This window comes from Pongo pygmaeus, chromosome X (assembly GCF_028885625.2).
Source record: "Pongo pygmaeus isolate AG05252 chromosome X, NHGRI_mPonPyg2-v2.0_pri, whole genome shotgun sequence".
Lineage (NCBI taxonomy): Eukaryota > Metazoa > Chordata > Mammalia > Primates > Hominidae > Pongo > Pongo pygmaeus.
The window spans coordinates 140,394,765-140,417,225 of NC_072396.2; the positions used below are offsets into that span (position 1 = coordinate 140,394,765).

At 41.8% G+C, this 22,461-nt stretch overlaps 1 protein-coding gene across 1 annotated transcript in view; it reads left to right on the forward strand.

Moving 5' to 3' along the window:
- The window catches only part of SAGE1 (sarcoma antigen 1), a 31,808-nt gene that overhangs the window by 4,924 nt on the left and 4,423 nt on the right, over nucleotides 1–22,461 (forward strand). Inside the window, exons 2-33 of the mRNA XM_063660588.1 lie at nucleotides 911–997; nucleotides 6,208–6,340; nucleotides 9,113–9,253; nucleotides 9,890–10,030; nucleotides 10,662–10,802; nucleotides 11,049–11,189; nucleotides 11,436–11,576; nucleotides 11,823–11,963; nucleotides 12,211–12,351; nucleotides 12,599–12,739; nucleotides 12,987–13,127; nucleotides 13,374–13,514; nucleotides 14,149–14,289; nucleotides 14,536–14,676; nucleotides 14,923–15,063; nucleotides 15,311–15,451; nucleotides 15,699–15,839; nucleotides 16,087–16,227; nucleotides 16,474–16,614; nucleotides 17,249–17,389; nucleotides 17,636–17,776; nucleotides 18,023–18,163; nucleotides 18,411–18,551; nucleotides 18,799–18,939; nucleotides 19,187–19,327; nucleotides 19,574–19,714; nucleotides 20,348–20,488; nucleotides 20,735–20,875; nucleotides 21,122–21,262; nucleotides 21,510–21,650; nucleotides 21,898–22,038; nucleotides 22,286–22,426. Coding sequence (XP_063516658.1) covers nucleotides 911–997; nucleotides 6,208–6,340; nucleotides 9,113–9,253; nucleotides 9,890–10,030; nucleotides 10,662–10,802; nucleotides 11,049–11,189; nucleotides 11,436–11,576; nucleotides 11,823–11,963; nucleotides 12,211–12,351; nucleotides 12,599–12,739; nucleotides 12,987–13,127; nucleotides 13,374–13,514; nucleotides 14,149–14,289; nucleotides 14,536–14,676; nucleotides 14,923–15,063; nucleotides 15,311–15,451; nucleotides 15,699–15,839; nucleotides 16,087–16,227; nucleotides 16,474–16,614; nucleotides 17,249–17,389; nucleotides 17,636–17,776; nucleotides 18,023–18,163; nucleotides 18,411–18,551; nucleotides 18,799–18,939; nucleotides 19,187–19,327; nucleotides 19,574–19,714; nucleotides 20,348–20,488; nucleotides 20,735–20,875; nucleotides 21,122–21,262; nucleotides 21,510–21,650; nucleotides 21,898–22,038; nucleotides 22,286–22,426 — 4,450 coding nt within the window. The remainder of the gene's footprint in view (nucleotides 1–910; nucleotides 998–6,207; nucleotides 6,341–9,112; nucleotides 9,254–9,889; nucleotides 10,031–10,661; nucleotides 10,803–11,048; nucleotides 11,190–11,435; nucleotides 11,577–11,822; nucleotides 11,964–12,210; nucleotides 12,352–12,598; nucleotides 12,740–12,986; nucleotides 13,128–13,373; nucleotides 13,515–14,148; nucleotides 14,290–14,535; nucleotides 14,677–14,922; nucleotides 15,064–15,310; nucleotides 15,452–15,698; nucleotides 15,840–16,086; nucleotides 16,228–16,473; nucleotides 16,615–17,248; nucleotides 17,390–17,635; nucleotides 17,777–18,022; nucleotides 18,164–18,410; nucleotides 18,552–18,798; nucleotides 18,940–19,186; nucleotides 19,328–19,573; nucleotides 19,715–20,347; nucleotides 20,489–20,734; nucleotides 20,876–21,121; nucleotides 21,263–21,509; nucleotides 21,651–21,897; nucleotides 22,039–22,285; nucleotides 22,427–22,461) is intronic.

The following is a 22,461-nucleotide window of genomic DNA, read 5'->3' on the forward strand; positions in this document are numbered from 1 at the left end:
AACCCTCTTTACCCCCACTTTGGTGATTTTCAGTGGGGTCATCTGTCCACTAAATTAAACAGATCTTAGGCTGGTCACACTTCTAAAATTGTACACCAAGTCTGTGTGTAAAGGTACTTTCCCAGGGAAAAATATCTGTAGATTTAATCAAATTATCCAAAGAGGGTTAGGCCCACTATCCAGCGTTCCGTGGATGATAAGAGAATGCCATGGAGCCTACACCCTTCCAGTGGGAAGAATAGTGCCAATTTATTTGCCATTTATGTTCTAGTTTTTAATCAGAGTGTTCTAGTCACACACACATAGTTAGCTATGAGGAATATCTGCAGATGCTGGTTCCTCCACTTCAAACGAGTCAGCTAACTCTAGGTGAAGAGCTTTATACTTTGGACTATGTGGTTATAAATGATGGGCAGGTAGGATAACTAGAACAGTGTATGTGCTCATTAATACATACTTATCCTTTAAGTCTGAAAAAATGAACTTGTGGAATTTAGTGAAAATTAGCATTCTAAATATTAAGGTATTAATATTTAGAATTATAGATTTTTAGTTGGGATGGTGGTATAAGGAAGGTCAGCCCATTCTCAAACCGGGCTGGAGGAATAAGGGAGTCGTTTAACCTAACCTAGTGGTGTGAACCTACAGGAAGTAGTGATGGTGGACTGAGTCATGACTTAGGTAAAGGGAGATGATTCTAGATCATGGAACATGATATAAATTCTAGACATGAGATTCTAAACTCTGTTTGGTACCAAGGCACACATTGCTAAGACAGTCTGTGATCATGTACTCTCAAGAGGATCATATATTTCAGCTGTATAGCGCCAATTTGTGTGCCAGTTACGTTCCAGTTATAAATCAAAGTGTTCTAGTAACACACATAGTTAATTATGAGGACTATCTGCAGATGCAGGCTTCTCCACTTCAAACGAGTCAACTAACTCCACCTGAAGAACTTCATGCTGCTGCCTATGTGTTTACAAATGACGGGCAGGTAAGATAACTCTTTCTATTTCTGCCCTAATTGTGACATTCTTCGTATAATTATTTTCTCATTGGAAAGATGAATATAAACTATATGTGTTAATTCTCTTGATTTAAAAGATAAAATGTGACACAGGAGATCTTATGTGAACATAAAATGGGAACTTTTTGATCCAAGAGTGGATTGGTTGTACTAGGAACTGATTTATTTTATTTTATTTATATCTTTTTTTTTTTTTTTTTTTTTTGAGATGGAGTTTCACTCTTGTTGCCCAGGCTGGAGTGCAATGGCACGATCTCAGCTCACCGCAACCTCCACTTCCTGGTTCACGTGATTCTCCTGCCTTAGCCTTCTGAGTAGCTGGGATTACAGGCATGTGCCACCACACCCAGCTTATTTTTTGTATTTTTAGTAGAGCCAGGGTTTCTCCATGTTGGTCAGGCTGCTCTCGAACTCCCGACCTCAGGTGATCCGCCCACCTCGCCTCCCAAAGTGCTGGGATTACAGGCATGAGCCACCGCACCCGGCCGAACTGATGTTTTTAATTATCACATTTAATGCTCATAGTTGTTCTGCAGATGTGTATTACTATCTACCCTTTAATAAGAAATCAAGGCTGACAGTGGTCAAATGGCTTGCCCCACGTGACACATGATAGGAGATAGAGCCAGGGTTTGAATGCATGTCTTTCTGACTCCAGAGTCTATATTCTTTCCCACTCCCCACAATAACTCCTTTAATATCGAGATTGCAGTCTACAGTCTCTCTTTCTGTTATCCAAGTCACTAGTGCTCTGTCTAAAAAAATGACTAAGTATTCCTCGTGGAATATGAAGCACTAGGTGATGTTGCCATGATTGGATTGTCCTGATGGACATCTTAATGTGAGTTTTGTGTTGTGTATGAGAGAGACATACTAACTTCACCATTAAAACATGAAGACAAAGGGAATTGCATCTGCACTCGTGGAAAAGACCATTGGTATAAGGACGCAATTAGGCAATAATCTCTTCTGTAACAAAACCAGACTAAAGTTATTCCACCACATTCCCAAAACTCCTCAATTAATTAGGCTTTTCCTTAATTTTCTGTGCCTTTATTTTCTCTTTTTTAACAATAGTCATAAGAATCACACCTCATTCATAGGGATTGGCCAAGGATTGAGTTAATACATGTAAAGCATTTAGAACAGTACCTGCAGGGTAGTAAATGTTCAGTAAAAATGTTTTCACACATTCTCCACTCCGCTTTTATAGGAAATGAAAATGGTTTGGAAAATTTTTTAATCAAAATTATATATTTGAATATAATTTTCATTAAATATGCTCCTGCATATTTAATGCAAGAGCATATTCTTTATTTCTTCAACTTTTATTTTAAGTCCTGGGGTACATGTGCAGGATGTGCAGGTTTATTACATAGGTAAACGTGTGGCATGGTGGCTTACTGCGCCTATGAACCCATCACCTTGGTATTAAGCCCAGCACCCAGTAGCTATTTTTCCTGGTGCATTCCCTCCCCCAACTCCTCCCCCGACAGGCCCAGTGTGTGTTGCCCTGCGCGACGTGTCCATGTGTTCTCATCATTCAGCTCCCACTTATAACTGAGAATATGTGCTGTTTGGTGTTCTTTTCTTGCGTTAGTTTGCTGACGATAACGGCTTCTAGCTCCATCCATGTTTCTGCAAAGGACATGATCTCATTCCTTTTTTTTTTTTTTTTTTTTTTTGAGACGGAGTCTGGCTCTGTCGCCCAGGCTGGAGTGCAGTGGAGCGATCTCGGCTCACTGCAAGCTCCGCCTCCCAGGCTCACGCCATTCTCCTGCCTCAGCCTCCCGAGTAGCTGGTACTACAAGCGCCTGCCACCATGCCCGGCTAATTTTTTTTGTATTTTTAGTAGAGACGGGGTTTCACCGTGTTAGCCAGGATGGTCTCGATCTCCTGACCTCGTGATCCGCCCACCTCGGCCTCCCAAAGTGCTGGGATTACAGGCATGAGCCACCGCACCCGGCTGATCTCTTTCCTTTTTATGGCTGCATAGTATTCCGTGGTGTATATGTACTACATTTTCTTTATCCAGTCTATCATTGATGGGCATTTGAGTTGATTCCACATCTTTGCTATTATGAATAGTGCTGCAATGAACATACACGTGCATGTATCTTTATAATAGAATGATTTATATTTCTCTGGGTATATACCCAGTAATGGGATTGCTGGATCAAATGATATTTCTGCCTCTAGATCTTTCAGGAATCACCACACTGTCATCCACATGGTTGAAGTAATTTACACTCCCACCAACAGTGTAAAAGCAGTCCTTTTTCTCCACAGCCTTGCCAACATCTGTAGTTTTTTGACGTTGTAGTAATCGCTGGCATGAGATGTTATCTCATTGTGGTTTCGAGTTGCATTTCTCTAATGATCAGTGATGTTGAGCTTTTTTTCATATTTTTGTTGCCCGCGTGAATATCTTCTTTTGAGACGTGTCTGTTCATGTCCTTTGCCCACTTTTTAATGGGGTTGTTTGGTTTTCTTTTGTAAATTTGTTTAAGTTTCTTGTAGAGTCTGGATAGTAGACCTTTTTCAGATGGACAGATTGCAAAAGTTTTCTCCCATTCTGTAGGCTGTCTATTCACTCTGATGATAGTTTATTTTGCTATGCATATGCTCTTTGGTTTAATTAGATCCCATTTGTCAACTTTTGCTTTTGTTGCCATGGCTTTTGGCATTTTTGTCATGAAATCTTTGCCGGTGCCTATGTCCTGAATAGTATTGCCTATATTTTTTTTCTAGGGTTTGTGTAGTTTTGTGTTTTACATTTAAGTCTTCAATCCATCTTGAGTAAATTTTTGTATAAGGTGTAAGGAAGGAGCCCAGTTTCAAATTTTGCATACAGCTAGCCAGTTCTCCCGGCACCATTAATTAAATAGGGAATCCTGTCCCCATTGCTTGTTTTTGTCAGGTTTGTCAAAAATCAGATGGTTATCACTGTGTGATCTTATTTCTGAGTTCTCTATTCTGTTCCATTGGTCCATGTATCTGTTTTTCTACCAGCACCGTGCTGCTTTGGTTACTGTAGCCCCGTAGTATAGTTTGAAGTTAGGTAGCGTGATGCCTCCAGCTTTGTTCTTATTGCTTAGGATTGTCTTGGCTATTCTGGCTCTTTTTTCGTTCCATATGAATTTTAAAATAGCTCCTTCTAACTTGGTGAAGAATATCAATGATAGTTTAATGGAAATAGCATTGAATTTCTAAATTACTTTGGGCAGTATGGCCATTTTCACAATATTGATTCTTCCTATCCATGAGCATGGAATGTTTTTCCATTCATTTATTTACTCTCTGATTTCCTTGAACAGTGGTTTGTAGTTCTCTCTGAAGAGGTTTTTCACTTCCTTTGTTAGCCGTATTCCTAGGTAATTTATTATTTTTGTAGGAATTGTGAATGGGAGTTCATTCATGATTTGTCTCTCTGCTTGCCTGTTTTTGGTGTAGAGGAATGCTAGCAATTTTTGCACATGGATTTAGTATCCTGAAACTTTGCTGAAATCGCTTATCAGCTTAAGAAGCTTTTGCGCTGAGACAATGGGATTTTCTAGATATAGGGTCATGTCATCTGCAAACAAAGGTAATTTGACTTCCTGTCTCCCTTTTTGAATACTCTTATTTGTCTTGCCCGATTCCCCTGGACAGAACGTGTAATACTATGTTGAATAGGAGAGGTGAGGGAGGGCATCCTTGTTTTGTGCCAGTTTCAAGGGTAATGCTTCCAGGTTTTTCCCATTCAGTATATTGGCTGTGGGTTTGTCATATATGGCTCTTATTATTTTGAGGTATGTTCCTTCAATACCTGGTTTATTGAGAGCTTTTAATATAAGGGGATGTTGAATTTTATCAAAGGCCTTTTCTACATCTATTGAGATAAGCATGTGGTTTTTGTCTTTAGTTCTGTTTATGTGATGAATTACATTCATTGATTGGCCTATTCTGAAACGACCTTGCATCCCGGGGATGAAGCCAACTTGATCATGGGGGATAAGCTTTTTGATGTGCTGCTGGATTCAGTTTTCCAGTATTTTATTGAGGATTTTGCATTGATATTCATCAGGAATACTGGCCTGAAGTTTTTTTTTTTGTATCTCTGCCAGGTTTTGGTATCAGGGTGATGCTGGTCTCATAAAATGAGTTAGGTAGGAGTCCCTCCTTTTTAATTTTTTGGAATAGTTTCAGTAGTAATATTACCAGCTCTTCTTGGTACCTCAGGTAGGCAGGAACATATTCTTGGGTTATCCTTTGATGAAAACAGCTTTTAGTTAACATACATACTATACCCTTCATTTTCATGTTTTATCTACCACTAACATTGTAAAGCACACCCTACCCCTATCTGATTCCAAGATCAACATATTGGAATCTCCACAAGGTTGGAGGTGGGAAAATTTACCTTTTCAATCTATCCTACCCTTCATTATCTATATGTATCATCTAATAAAGTATTAATCAGTATTTGTTAATAAGTAACTTTAAAGCACTAAAAGAGGCCGGGTGTGGTGGCTCGTGCCTGTAATCCCAGCACTTTGGGAGGCCGAGAAAGGAGGATCAGGAGGTCAGGAGATCGAGACCATCCTGGCTAACACGGTGAAACCCCGTCTCTACTAAAAATACAAAATATTAGCCGGGCATGGTGGCGGGTGCCTGTAGTCCCGGGAGGCTGAGGCAGTAGAATGGTGTGACCCGGGGAAGCAGAGCTTGCAGTGAGCCGAGATCGTGCAACTGGAATCCAGCCTGGGAGACAGAGCGAGACTCCATCTAAAAAAAAAAAAAAGCACTAAAAGATAAAAAAGGTATTTCTTTTTTTTTTTCTCCCCTAACAAGGGCTGAGACAAAATGATGTGTACTTCATGAGAGAGATAACCATATGTTTATTCCTTTGGATGATGAAAGCCACTCATTCCCCAAGCATTCTGATTTATCATGACTGTACCATGTTTGACTTTGGATAACACCTTGTATTTTACCTTCCCTTGTTTCACTGAGACTAGATTAAAATTAGCTTGCCTTTTCTGAGAGCATCGTGTGTTCAGGGATGAGAAATCTTTGACCTGTGACTAAAACTTACATTAGTGATATAAATGCATGGCTGTGTATGCATATAAAGACTGTGACTTTGCAATGGTTGGATTTGTCTTTAATGGAATATGTTCACTTATGTTTTTCAGCAAATGAGGAGTGATGAAGTAAATTTGCTTGCAACGGGGCATCAAAGCAAAAAGAAACATTCCAGAAAATCCAAGAGACACTCTTCATCTAAGAGAAGGAAGAGTATGTCCCTGTGGTTAGACAAACAGGAAGGTGAGGGGCAATCCAATCTTTGGGCCTCAACCATGTCAAAGGACATTTGTAGTCATGTCCTTGAGGGATGAACAGATATGAGCACATTTGCAAGTGGAAGGGCAAGGTTCTAATTAGGTGCAACAATTTGGAGTTGCTGCAAGCGTTAGATGAATGAAGCAGGTTCCTGAGGCAGGAGGAGATGGTGGGCTCAACAAGAGGATGGGTCTCCTCACTTTCTGCCTGTCCTCACATTCCGCTCTAACCCAGTGCGGTCTGGCTTCTTAGTGTACTCCAATGAAACTACTATCATCAAGGTCACCAGTGTTTGCTGCACTTTGGCATTAATGTCTCAGCAGCATGCGACACAGTTGTTTAATCCCTCCTGCACGGAAAGCTTCTTGGGTCCCCAGACACCTGGATTTCTTACCCTGTTACTAGAGACTCATTTTCCTTCTCTTTTCTGTTTTTCTCCTCTCCCTTCCCACCTCTAAATATTTAGGAGCCCCAAAGCTTGATCCTAGACTCTCTTCTCTTCAATATACTATCTTTTTAGGCGATGCCATGCTGTCTTAGAATTTTAAATGATTCACACTGCAAGAACTCTCACCATTATACTTCTACACTACAACTTGCTCCTGAAATCCAGACTCAAATACAACTACACTCGCAGTATCTTTACTGGGTGTCTAATAGGCATGTAAAATTCAACTGACTCTACATGCTCAAATTTCTGACCTCCCTCTCTCCAAAAATACTCTACTTTTAGCTTTCACCATTTCAATTAAAGATACTGTCCTTTAGGTGAAACATCCACAAAGGTGTAACAACCAGCTGTTCACAGGTATGGGGGATTGAGGAATCCTGGTTTTTACAGTTTGCAGCCATCCATAGAGCAGATAATCCCACCATGGCCTAGTTCAAGCTGTCAACGTAAGGTCACGGAACCAGATTCAGGAAGAGTTGGCAGCACTCAGCTCTCATGGTTGGTTGCCTAACACCTCCTGAACACTCCTGGTGTACTTTTACTTAGTAGTTCAAGTCAAAATACTTAAAGTCACTTATGAGTTATCTTATGATTCTTTTATTACTCTCTCATTTCCCATCTCTTAGCAAGTCCAGCAGTAGATGCCCAGCATAAATTCTGCGTCCAACCATTTCTCTCTATGCCTCCAGTGCACACTGCCGTGATCTCTCTCCAGGCTAGTACAATGCCTTCTTAGCTCTGTGTTGCTAATCTTCGGTCATCTATCGCATACTCTCTAACCCTGTGGCTAGATAATTATGTCAGCACGTAAATCACATCATGCCATGTCCCTCCTGAAAACCCATCCTCATCTCTCCTAAGCTCTCAGAACAGACCCTGAACCGGCTTTGGTCTGCGAGCCTCTGCACGGCCTGGCTTCTGTCACCCTCTCCTAACACGGGTCCCATCCATTTCCTCCTGGCTCTCTCTGCCTCTGTCCTTCACCTCTGTAGTGGCCTGTCCATCTCCACTCCATTCCCTACCCTTGGCTTCACTGCAGCCTGGAACTCTCCCTCTGCCTCTGCACAGGAGGCTATGCTTCTTTCTCCAAGCCCTGCCCAATGGCACTTCTTCAGAAGCCTCTGCCAAACCAGCTGCAGCCCCGGGGGCTCCCTCTGCTGCTGTCTCCCACAGGCCTGTGGACTGCTTTTCCAACACCAGCCCAATGCTGCTTGTTTCATTTGCTCATTGTGCATGTACTGTCTGACTGCCCCATGAGGATGTGAGCTCCGCAAGGGCAGGGAACGTTGCTCTCTGGGCTGTTTACTGCTGATCCCCGGGTCCTGGCATGCTGCCTGCCACAGATGATGAATAAATAAAAGAGGCTTCAGACCTGAAGTGAAAAGAAAGTCACTTTTTCTAGATGAAAGGGAAGGATCTGTAGAATCATATAAAAATACAGATGTGTGATGATGGAGTGGAGATTAGAGTGTTCAACTCCAATAGCCACGTCTATTGTCTCAGAGTATTTGGGGTAGAAAGGAGGCAGGTTAAGGAGGGCTCACTTAGTCTGGCTTCCTGCTGTGCACAGCGTGGCATTTATAGGTGAACTATACAAATAATATCGAATGAGAATTGTCTAAAGGGCAGCAAGATGATACAAAATGAAGAATACAAAAACCTGTGAATGTTTATTCTGCTGTCGTGCTTCTTTACTGCATGTATTCATTATGCCAAGAGGTAAAAAGGTAGTTTTATTGTATTATCTGACCTGATCTCTGTCGCAAGATCTGAGATTTCCACGTGGTAAATCCTTCTGTTTCATGAAATAAATAGTTCTTTAGAACCTGATTAATACATAGCTGTCCCTCTGGGGGAGGATGGGACAAAACACACCTATGTTGCAGCTCAACCTCTTCATTTGGTTTCCAGCTGCTAGCGTCACTCACAATGTCCATGAAGAGAAGGTAAAAAATGGCCAATCCGCACACAATAATGTCATTGCAACTGTTCCACCAGTGCTTATTAGTATGGCAGCAGCTGGTATTTCATCCATGAGTACCAGGGACCAGTGTAAATTTGCTCACTTGTTATACTGTCCTACGAGGATTCCACTATGCACTATATATGCATAGTGTCATGAGGGAAGAAGGTAATTTTGTTGTATTATCTTTTCTGGCCTCAATTTTAGGGTTCTCAGATTGCTACCTGATGTATCCTCCTTCTTTATGAGATAATTTCCTAAATACTGAGCATCAGTGGGGTATGCCTGTGCCATTGACGTAATGCACTTACCTCACAGCTCAACCACTTACTTTGGTTTCCAGATGCTGCAGTCACTCACAACATTCGTGAAGAGAGGATAAATAATGGCCAACCAGCACCTGATAACGTCTTGTCAACTGCTCCACCATGGCCTAGTAATATGGCAGCAGCAGGAATTTCATCCATGAATATGAGAGATCTGTGTATGTCTGCTTATTAATTGTGCTGTCCTACTTGGTTTCCATAAGCAGGCATATTTTCATGAATTATAGAAGGTGGTTTTGTTGTATATTCTTTCCTAGCCTCAATTTGAGGGGTATCAGATGGCAACCTGGCATATCCTCCCCTGCTTTTTTAGATAATTTCCTAGAAATTGAACACAGAGGAATATACCTGTGGGGTTGACATAATGCACTTACCTCACAGCTCAACCTCTTCACTTGGTTTCCACATGCTACTGTCAATCACAGTGTCCATGAGGAGGGGATGGAAAATGGTCAACCCCAACGAGATAATGTCGTGTCAAATGTTCTATCAGGGCTTATTAATATGACAGGAGCTGGTATTCCAGCGATGAGTACCAGGGATCTGTGTATGTTTGTTTATTAGTTGTAGTGTCCTCCTTGGTTTCCATATGTATGCGTAATGTCATGAAGGGAAGAAGGTGGCTTTGTTGAATTATCTTTCCTGACCTCAACTTGAGTGGACTCAAATCATTATATGATGTATTCTCCTGCATTATGGGATAATTTCCTAGAAACTGAGCATCAGTGGGATATACTGGTGAGATTGTCATAATGCACATACCTCACAACTCAAACTGTTCCTTCGGTTTCCAGATGCTACCATCACTCACAATATCCGTGAAGAGAGGATGGAAAATGGCCAATCTCGAACTGATAAAGTCTTGTCAACTGTTCCACCATGGCTTGTTCATATGGCTGCAGCTGGTATTCCATCCATGAGTACCAGGGATCTGCGTATGTCTGCTAATTAGTTGTACTGTCATACTTGTTTTCCATAAGCATGCATATTTTCATGAAAGGTAGAAGTCACTTTTGTTGCATATACCTTCCTAGTCTCAATTTGAGGGGTCTCAGATGGCCACCTGGCATATCCTCCCCTGATTTCCTAGATAATTTCCTAGAAACTGAGCATCAGCGGGATATACCTCTTCGGCTGACATAGTGGACTTACCTCCCAGTTCAAACTCTTTGTTTGTTTTCCAGATTCAACTGTTGCTCACACTATCTGTGAAGAGAAGATAAAAAATGAAAAAATGGCACCAGATAAATTCTTGTCTACTATTACAGCGGGGCTTATGAATTTCACAGGGGCTGGTATTCCACCCCTGAGTACCAGGGATCAGTGTGTGTTTACTAGTTGTACTGACCTACTTGTTTTTCGTACGCATGCAGTGTCATACAGGGAAGAAGGTGGTTTTCTTTTATTATCTTTTCTGGCCTAAAATTCAGGGGTCTCAAATCACCACCTGATATAGCCTCCTGGTTTATGGGATAATTTCCTAGAAACTGAGCATCAGAGGGATATACCTGTGGCACTGACATAATGCACTTACCTCACAGCTTGAACTCTTCATTTGGTTTCCAGATTCTACCGTCACTCACAATATCCGTGAAGAGAGAATGGAAAATGGCCAACCTCAACCTGATAACGTCTTGTCAACTGGTCCCACAGGGCTTATTAGTATGGCAGCAACTCCTATTCCAGCCATGAGTGCCAGAGATCTCTGTATGTCCACTTATAAATTGTACTGTCCTACTTGGTTTTCATATGCATACATAGTGCCATGAAGGGACTAAGGTGCTTTTGTTGTGTTATTGCTTCTGGCCTAAATCTGAGGGGTCTCACATCACCACCTGATATATCCTACTGCTTTATGAAATAATTTCATAGAAACTGAGCACCAGAGGGATATACTTGTGAGTTGGCATAATGCACTTACCTCACAGCTCAACCTCTTCCTTTGGTTTCCAGATGCTACAGTCACTCACAATGTCTGTGAACAGAAGATGGAAAATGTCCAACCAGCACCTGATAACGTGTTGTTGACTCTTCGACCATGGCGTATTAATATGACAGACACTGGTATTTCACCCATGAGTACCAGGGATCCATGTAAGTTTGTTTATTTGTATTGCTCTCCTACTTGGTTTCCATATGCATGCATAGTGTCAAAAAGCATACAAGGTGGTTTTGTTGTATTGTTTTTCCTGGCCTCAGTTTCAGGGGTCTCGTATGGCAACCTGGTATAGCCTCCTGTTTATGAGATAATTTCCTAGAAACTGAGCATCAGAGGGATATACCTGTGGGGTTACCATAATACACTTACCTAACAGCTCAGCCTCTTCATTTGGTTTCCAGATGCTATCATCACTTACAATGTCCCTGAGGAGAAGATGGAAAAGGGCCAACCCCAACCTGATAACATCTTGTCAACTGCTTCAACAGGGCTTATTAATGTGGCAGGAGCTGGTACTCCAGCCATCAGCACCAATGGCCTGTGTATGTTTGCTTGTTAATTGGATTATTCTGCTTGGTTTCCATATACGTGAATATTGTCATGAAGGGGAGATGGAGGTTTTGTTGTATCATCTATCTTGAGCTCAATTTGAGGGGTCTCAGATCGCCGCCTGTCATGTCCTCCTGCTTTATGCAATAATTTCTTAGAAGCTGAGCATCATAGGGATATACCTGTGGGGCTGACATAATGCACATCCTCACAGCTCAACCTCTTCATTTGGTTTCCAGATTCCACCGTCACTCACAATGTCTGTGAAGAGAAGATGGAAAATGACCAACCACAACCTAATAACATATTGTCAACTGTTCAACCAGTGGTTATTTATTTGACAGCAGCTGGCATTCCGGGCATGAGTACCAGGGATCAGTGTATGTTTGTTTACTAATTGTAGTGTCCTAGTTGGTTTCTATATGAATGCACAGTGTCATAAAGGGAACGAGGTTGTTTTATTGGATTCTCTTTCATGAAGTCAATTTGAGGTGTCTCAGATCATCACCTGCTGTATCCTCCTGCTTTATGAGTTAATTTCCTAGACCCTGAGCATCAGAGGGATATACCTGTAGGGCTGACATAATACACTTAGGTCAGAGCTCAAGCTTTTCATTTGGTTTCCAGATGCTACCGTCACTCACAATGTCTGTGAAGAGAGAGTGGTAAATAACCAACCACTACCTAGTAACGCCTTGTCAACTGTTCTACCAGGGCTTACTTATTTGGCAACAGCTGATATGCCAGCCATGAGTACCAGGGATCAGCGTAAGTTTGTTTACTAGTTGTGGTGTCCTAGTTGGTTTCCATATGCATGCATATTGTCATCAAGGGAAGAAGACGGTATTGTTGTATTATGTTTTCTGGCCTCAATTTTAGGGTTTTCGATTGCTCCCTGGTATATCTTAGTTCCTTAGGAGATAAATTCCTAGATAGTGAGCATCAGAGGGGGTATTCCTGTGGGATTGACATACTGCACTTACCTCACAGCTCATCAACTACATTTGGTTTCCAGATGCTACCATCATTCACAATCTGCGTGAAGAGAAGAAAGATAACAGCCAACCAGCCCCTGATAACGTCTTGTCAGCTGTTACACCAGGGCTTATTAACTTGGCAGGAGCTGGTATTCCACCCATGAGTACCAGGGATCAGTGTATGTTTGTTTACTAGTTGTACTATCCTACTTGGTTTCCATATGAATGCAGTATCATAAATGGAAGAATGTGATTTTATTGTATTGTCTTTCGTGAGCTGAATTTGTGGGGTCTCAGATCGCTGCCTGGTATATCCTCCTGCTTTATGTGACAAATTCCTAGAAACTGAGCATCAGAGGGATATATACATGTGTGCTTGGCATAATTCACTTAACTCACAGCTCGACCTGTTTATTTGGTTTCTAGATGCTACTGTCAATCACCATGTCCATGAAGCAAGGATGGAAAATGGCCAACGAAAACAGGATAACATCTTGTCAAATGTTCTATCTGGGCTTATTAATATGGCAGGACCTAGTATTCCAGCAATGAGTTCCAGGGATCTGTGTATGTGTGTTTTTTAGTTACACCATCCTCCTTGATTTCCATATGCATGCATAGTGTCATGAAAGGAAGAAGGTTGTTTTGTGAATTATTTTTCCTGGCCTCAATTTGAGGGGCCTCAGATCATCATATGATGTATTATCCTGCTTTATGGGATAATTTTCTAAAAACTCATCATCAGTGGGATATATCGGGGGGGTTGACATAATGCACGTACCTCACAGCTTGACCTCTCCCTTTGGTTTCCAGATGCTACCATTACTCACAGTGTTCGTGAAGAGAAGATGGAAAGTGGCAAACCCCAAACTGATAAGGTCATATCAAATGTTGCACCACGGCTTGGTCATATGGCTGCAGGTGGTATTCCATCCATGAGTACCAAGGATCTGTGTATGTCTATTAATTAGTTGTACTGTCATACTTGGTTTACATATGCATGCATATTTTCATGAAGGGTAGATGTGGTTTTGTAGTATATTCTTTCCTAACCTCAATTTGAGGGATCTCAGTTGTCCACATGGCATATCCTCCCCTGCTTTCTTAGATAATTTCCTAGAAACTGGGCATCAGCGGGATATATCTGTAGGGCTGACATAATGCACTTACCTCACAGATCAACCTCTTCATGTGGTTTCCAGATTTTACCATCACTCACAACGACTGTGAAGAAAAGATTAAAAATTAGCAAAAAGCACATGATACATTATTGTCAACTGTTACAGCAGGGCTTATGAGTTTCACAGGGGCTGGTATTCCACCCCTGAGTACCCGGAATCAGTGTATGTTTGTTTAATAGTTGTACTGTCCTACTTGACTTCCATACACATGCAGTGTCATGCAGGGAAGAAGGTGGTTTTTTTGCATTATCGTTTCTGGACTAAATTTGAGGGGTCTCAGATCACCACCTGATATAGCCTCCTGTGTTATGGAACAATTTCCTAGAAACTGAGCATCAGAGGGATATACCTGTGGCACTGACATAATGCACTTACCTCACAGCTTGAACTCTTCATTTGGTTTCCAGATTCTACCGTCACTCACAATATCCGTGAAGAGAGAATGGAAAATGGCCAACCTCAACCTGATAACGTCTTGTCAACTGGTCCCACAGGGCTTATTAGTATGGCAGCAACTCCTATTCCAGCCACGAGTGCCAGAGATCTCTGTATGTCCACTTATAAATTGTACTGTCCTACTTGGTTTTCATATGCATACATAGTGCCATGAAGGGACTAAGGTGGTTTTGTTGTGTTATTGTTTCTGGCCTAAATCTGAGGGGTCTCACATCACCACCTGATATATCCTACTGCTTTATGAAATAATTTCATAGAAACTGAGCACCAGAGGGATATACTCGTGAGTTGGCATAATGCACTTACCTCACAGCTCAACTTCTTCCTTTGGTTTCCAGATGCTACAGTCACTCACAATGTCTGTGAACAGAAGATGGAAAATGTCCAACCAGCACCTGATAACGTGTTGTTGACTCTTCGACCACGGCGTATTAATATGACAGACACTGGTATTTCACCCATGAGTACCAGGGATCCATGTAAGTTTGTTTATTTGTATTACTGTCCTACTTGGTTTCCATATGCATGCATAGTGTCAAAAAGCATACAAGGTGGTTTTGTTGTATTGTCTTTCCTGGCCTCAATTTCAGGGGTCTCGTATGGCAACCTGGTATAGCCTCCTGTTTATGAGATAATTTCCTAGAAACTGAGCATCAGAGGGATATACCTGTGGGGTTACCATAATACACTTACCTAACAGCTCAGCCTCTTCATTTGGTTTCCAGATGCTATCATCACTTACAATGTCCCTGAGGAGAAGATGGAAAAGGGCCAACCCCAACCTGATAACATCTTGTCAACTGCTTCAACAGGGCTTATTAATGTGGCAGGAGCTGGTACTCCAGCCGTCAGCACTAATGGCCTGTGTATGTTTGCTTGTTAATTGGATTATCCTGCTTGGTTTCCATATACGTGCATATTGTCATGAAGGGGAGATGGAGGTTTTGTTGTATCATCTATCTTGAGCTCAATTTGAGGTGTCTCAGATCATCACCTGCTGTATCCTCCTGCTTTATGAGTTAATTTCCTAGACCCTGAGCATCAGAGGGATATACCTGTAGGGCTGACATAATACACTTAGGTCAGAGCTCAAGCTTTTCATTTGGTTTCCAGATGCTACCGTCACTCACAATGTCTGTGAAGAGAGAGTGGTAAATAACCAACCACTACCTAGTAACGCCTTGTCAACTGTTCTACCAGGGCTTACTTATTTGGCAACAGCTGATATGCCAGCCATGAGTACCAGGGATCAGCGTAAGTTTGTTTACTAGTTGTGGTGTCCTAGTTGGTTTCCATATGCATGCATATTGTCATCAAGGGAAGAAGACGGTATTGTTGTATTATGTTTTCTGGCCTCAATTTTAGGGTTTTCGATTGCTCCCTGGTATATCTTAGTTCCTTAGGAGATAAATTCCTAGATAGTGAGCATCAGAGGGGGTATTCCTGTGGGATTGACATACTGCACTTACCTCACAGCTCATCAACTACATTTGGTTTCCAGATGCTACCATCATTCACAATCTGCGTGAAGAGAAGAAAGATAACAGCCAACCAGCCCCTGATAACGTCTTGTCAGCTGTTACACCAGGGCTTATTAACTTGGCAGGAGCTGGTATTCCACCCATGAGTACCAGGGATCAGTGTATGTTTGTTTACTAGTTGTACTATCCTACTTGGTTTCCATATGAATGCAGTATCATAAATGGAAGAATGTGGTTTTATTGTACTGTCTTTCGTGAGCTGAATTTGTGGGGTCTCAGATCGCTACCTGGTATATCCTCCTGCTTTATGTGATAAATTCCTAGAAATTGAGCATCAGAGGGATATATACACGTGTGCTTGGCATAATTCACTTAACTCACAGCTCGACCTGTTTATTTGGTTTCTAGATGCTACTGTCAATCACCATGTCCATGAAGCAAGGATGGAAAATGGCCAACGAAAACAGGATAACGTCTTGTCAAATGTTCTATCTGGGCTTATTAATATGGCAGGACCTAGTATTCCAGCAATGAGTTCCAGGGATCTGTGTATGTGTGTTTTTTAGTTACACCATCCTCCTTGATTTCCATATGCATGCATAGTGTCATGAAAGGAAGAAGGTTGTTTTGTGAATTATCTTTCCTGGCCTCAATTTGAGGGGCCTCAGATCATCATATGATGTATTATCCTGCTTTATGGGATAATTTTCTAAAAACTCATCATCAGTGGGATATATCGGGGGGGTTGACATAATGCACGTACCTCACAGCTTGACCTCTCCCTTTGGTTTCCAGATGCTACCATTACTCACAGTGTTCGTGAAGAGAAGATGGAAAGTGGCAAACCCCAAACTGATAAGGTCATATCAAATGTTGCACCACGGCTTGGTCATATGGCTGCAGGTGGTATTCCATCCATGAGTACCAAGGATCTGTGTATGTCTATTAATTAGTTGTACTGTCATACTTGGTTTACATATGCATGCATATTTTCATGAAGGGTAGATGTGGTTTTGTAGTATATTCTTTCCTAACCTCAATTTGAGGGATCTCAGTTGTCCACATGGCATATCCTCCCCTGCTTTCTTAGATAATTTCCTAGAAACTGGGCATCAGCGGGATATATCTGTAGGGCTGACATAATGCACTTACCTCACAGATCAACCTCTTCATGTGGTTTCCAGATTTTACCATCACTCACAACGACTGTGAAGAAAAGATTAAAAATTAGCAAAAAGCACCTGATACATTATTGTCAACTGTTACAGCAGGGCTTACGAATTTCACAGGGGCTGGTATTCCACCCCTGAGTACCCGGGATCAGTGTATGTTTGTTTAATAGTTGTACTGTCTTACTTGACTTCCATACACATGCAGTGTCATGCAGGGAAGAAGGTGGTTTTTTTGCATTATCGTTTCTGGACTAAATTTGAGGGGTCTCAGATCACCACCTGATATAGCCTCCTGTGTTATGGAACAATTTCCTAGAAACTGAGCATCAGAGGGATATACCTGTGGCACTGACATAATGCACTTACCTCACAGCTTGAACTCTTCATTTGGTTTCCAGATTCTACCGTCACTCACAATATCCGTGAAGAGAGAATGGAAAATGGCCAACCTCAACCTGATAACGTCTTGTCAACTGGTCCCATAGGGCTTACTAGTATGGCAGCAACTCCTATTCCAGCCATGAGTGCCAGAGATCTCTGTATGTCCACTTATAAATTGTACTGTCCTACTTGGTTTTCATATGCATACATAGTGCCATGAAGGGACTAAGGTGGTTTTGTTGTGTTATTGTTTCTGGCCTAAATCTGAGGGGTCTCACATCACCACCTGATATATCCTACTGCTTTATGAAATAATTTCATAGAAACTGATCACCAGCGGGATATACTTGTGAGTTGGCATAATGCACTTACCTCACAGCTCAACCTCTTCCGTTGGTTTCCAGATGCTACAGTCACTCACAATGTCTGTGAACAGAAGATGGAAAATGTCCAACCAGCACCTGATAACGTGTTGTTGACTCTTCGACCACGGCGTATTAATATGACAGACACTGGTATTTCACCCATGAGTACCAGGGATCCATGTAAGTTTGTTTATTTGTGTTACCGTCCTACTTGGTTTCCATATGCATGCATAGTGTCAAAAAGCATACAAGGTGGTTTTGTTGTATTGTCTTTCCTGGCCTCAATTTCAGGGGTCTCATATGGCAACCTGGTATAGCCTCCTGTTTATGAGATAATTTCCTAGAAACTGAGCATCAGAGGGATATACCTGTGGGGTTACCATAATACACTTACCTAACAGCTCAGCCTCTTCATTTGGTTTCCAGATGCTATCATCACTTACAATGTCCCTGAGGAGAAGATGGAAAAGGGCCAACCCCAACCTGATAACATCTTGTCAACTGCTTCAACAGGGCTTATTAATGTGGCAGGAGCTGGTACTCCAGCCATCAGCACCAATGGCCTGTGTATGTTTGCTTGTTGATTGGATTATCCTGCTTGGTTTCCATATACGTGCATATTGTCATGAAGGGGAGATGGAGGTTTTGTTGTATCATCTATCTTGAGCTCAATTTGAGGTGTCTCAGATCATCACCTGCTGTATCCTCCTGCTTTATGAGTTAATTTCCTAGACCCTGAGCATCAGAGGGATATACCTGTAGGGCTGACATAATACACTTAGGTCAGAGCTCAAGCTTTTCATTTGGTTTCCAGATGCTACCGTCACTCACAATGTCTGTGAAGAGAGAGTGGTAAATAACCAACCACTACCTAGTAACGCCTTGTCAACTGTTCTACCAGGGCTTACTTATTTGGCAACAGCTGATATGCCAGCCATGAGTACCAGGGATCAGCGTAAGTTTGTTTACTAGTTGTGGTGTCCTAGTTGGTTTCCATATGCATGCATATTGTCATCAAGGGAAGAAGACGGTATTGTTGTATTATGTTTTCTGGCCTCAATTTTAGGGTTTTCGATTGCTCCCTGGTATATCTTAGTTCCTTAGGAGATAAATTCCTAGATAGTGAGCATCAGAGGGGGTATTCCTGTGGGATTGACATACTGCACTTACCTCACAGCTCATCAACTACATTTGGTTTCCAGATGCTACCATCATTCACAATCTGCGTGAAGAGAAGAAAGATAACAGCCAACCAGCCCCTGATAACGTCTTGTCAGCTGTTACACCAGGGCTTATTAACTTGGCAGGAGCTGGTATTCCACCCATGAGTACCAGGGATCAGTGTATGTTTGTTTACTAGTTGTACTATCCTACTTGGTTTCCATATGAATGCAGTATCATAAATGGAAGAATGTGGTTTTATTGTACTGTCTTTCGTGAGCTGAATTTGTGGGGTCTCAGATCGCTACCTGGTATATCCTCCTGCTTTATGTGATAAATTCCTAGAAATTGAGCATCAGAGGGATATATACACGTGTGCTTGGCATAATTCACTTAACTCACAGCTCGACCTGTTTATTTGGTTTCTAGATGCTACTGTCAATCACCATGTCCATGAAGCAAGGATGGAAAATGGCCAACGAAAACAGGATAACGTCTTGTCAAATGTTCTATCTGGGCTTATTAATATGGCAGGACCTAGTATTCCAGCAATGAGTTCCAGGGATCTGTGTATGTGTGTTTTTTAGTTACACCATCCTCCTTGATTTCCATATGCATGCATAGTGTCATGAAAGGAAGAAGGTTGTTTTGTGAATTATCTTTCCTGGCCTCAATTTGAGGGGCCTCAGATCATCATATGATGTATTATCCTGCTTTATGGGATAATTTTCTAAAAACTCATCATCAGTGGGATATATCGGGGGGGTTGACATAATGCACGTACCTCACAGCTTGACCTCTCCCTTTGGTTTCCAGATGCTACCATTACTCACAGTGTTCGTGAAGAGAAGATGGAAAGTGGCAAACCCCAAACTGATAAGGTCATATCAAATGTTGCACCACGGCTTGGTCATATGGCTGCAGGTGGTATTCCATCCATGAGTACCAAGGATCTGTGTATGTCTATTAATTAGTTGTACTGTCATACTTGGTTTACATATGCATGCATATTTTCATGAAGGGTAGATGTGGTTTTGTAGTATATTCTTTCCTAACCTCAATTTGAGGGATCTCAGTTGTCCACATGGCATATCCTCCCCTGCTTTCTTAGATAATTTCCTAGAAACTGGGCATCAGCGGGATATATCTGTAGGGCTGACATAATGCACTTACCTCACAGATCAACCTCTTCATGTGGTTTCCAGATTTTACCATCACTCACAACGACTGTGAAGAAAAGATTAAAAATTAGCAAAAAGCACCTGATACATTATTGTCAACTGTTACAGCAGGGCTTATGAGTTTCACAGGGGCTGGTATTCCACCCCTGAGTACCCGGAATCAGTGTATGTTTGTTTAATAGTTGTACTGTCCTACTTGACTTCCATACACATGCAGTGTCATGCAGGGAAGAAGGTGGTTTTTTTGCATTATCGTTTCTGGACTAAATTTGAGGGGTCTCAGATCACCACCTGATATAGCCTCCTGTGTTATGGAACAATTCCTAGAAACTGAGCATCAGAGGGATATACCTGTGGCACTGACATAATGCACTTACCTCACAGCTTGAACTCTTCATTTGGTTTCCAGATTCTACCGTCACTCACAATATCCGTGAAGAGAGAATGGAAAATGGCCAACCTCAACCTGATAACGTCTTGTCAACTGGTCCCATAGGGCTTACTAGTATGGCAGCAACTCCTATTCCAGCCATGAGTGCCAGAGATCTCTGTATGTCTACTTATAAATTGTACTGTCCTACTTGGTTTTCATATGCATACATAGTGCCATGAAGGGACTAAGGTGGTTTTGTTGTGTTATTGTTTCTGGCCTAAATCTGAGGGGTCTCACATCACCACCTGATATATCCTACTGCTTTATGAAATAATTTCATAGAAACTGATCACCAGAGGGATATACTTGTGAGTTGGCATAATGCACTTACCTCACAGCTCAACCTCTTCCGTTGGTTTCCAGATGCTACAGTCACTCACAATGTCTGTGAACAGAAGATGGAAAATGTCCAACCAGCACCTGATAACGTGTTGTTGACTCTTCGACCACGGCGTATTAATATGACAGACACTGGTATTTCACCCATGAGTACCAGGGATCCATGTAAGTTTGTTTATTTGTATTACTGTCCTACTTGGTTTCCATATGCATGCATAGTGTCAAAAAGCATACAAGGTGGTTTTGTTGTATTGTCTTTCCTGGCCTCAATTTCAGGGGTCTCGTATGGCAACCTGGTATAGCCTCCTGTTTATGAGATAATTTCCTAGAAACTGAGCATCAGAGGGATATACCTGTGGGGTTACCATAATACACTTACCTAACAGCTCAGCCTCTTCATTTGGTTTCCAGATGCTATCATCACTTACAATGTCCCTGAGGAGAAGATGGAAAAGGGCCAACCCCAACCTGATAACATCTTGTCAACTGCTTCAACAGGGCTTATTAATGTGGCAGGAGCTGGTACTCCAGCCATCAGCACTAATGGCCTGTGTATGTTTGCTTGTTAATTGGATTATCCTGCTTGGTTTCCATATACGTGCATATTGTCATGAAGGGGAGATGGAGGTTTTGTTGTATCATCTATCTTGAGCTCAATTTGAGGTGTCTCAGATCATCACCTGCTGTATCCTCCTGCTTTATGAGTTAATTTCCTAGACCCTGAGCATCAGAGGGATATACCTGTAGGGCTGACATAATACACTTAGGTCAGAGCTCAAGCTTTTCATTTGGTTTCCAGATGCTACCGTCACTCACAATGTCTGTGAAGAGAGAGTGGTAAATAACCAACCACTACCTAGTAACGCCTTGTCAACTGTTCTACCAGGGCTTACTTATTTGGCAACAGCTGATATGCCAGCCATGAGTACCAGGGATCAGCGTAAGTTTGTTTACTAGTTGTGGTGTCCTAGTTGGTTTCCATATGCATGCATATTGTCATCAAGGGAAGAAGACGGTATTGTTGTATTATGTTTTCTGGCCTCAATTTTAGGGTTTTCGATTGCTCCCTGGTATATCTTAGCTCCTTAGGAGATAAATTCCTAGACAGTGAGCATCAGAGGGGGTATTCCTGTGGGATTGACATACTGCACTTACCTCACAGCTCATCAACTACATTTGGTTTCCAGATGCTACCATCATTCACAATCTGCGTGAAGAGAAGAAAGATAACAGCCAACCAGCCCCTGATAACGTCTTGTCAGCTGTTACACCAGGGCTTATTAACTTGGCAGGAGCTGGTATTCCACCCATGAGTACCAGGGATCAGTGTATGTTTGTTTGCTAGTTGTACTATCCTACTTGGTTTCCATATGAATGCAGTATCATAAATGGAAGAATGTGGTTTTATTGTATTGTCTTTCGTGAGCTGAATTTGTGGGGTCTCAGATCGCTGCCTGGTATATCCTCCTGCTTTATGTGACAAATTCCTAGAAATTGAGCATCAGAGGGATATATACACGTGTGCTTGGCATAATTCACTTAACTCACAGCTCGACCTGTTTATTTGGTTTCTAGATGCTACTGTCAATCACCATGTCCATGAAGCAAGGATGGAAAATGGCCAACGAAAACAGGATAACATCTTGTCAAATGTTCTATCTGGGCTTATTAATATGGCAGGACCTAGTATTCCAGCAATGAGTTCCAGGGATCTGTGTATGTGTGTTTTTTAGTTACACCATCCTCCTTGA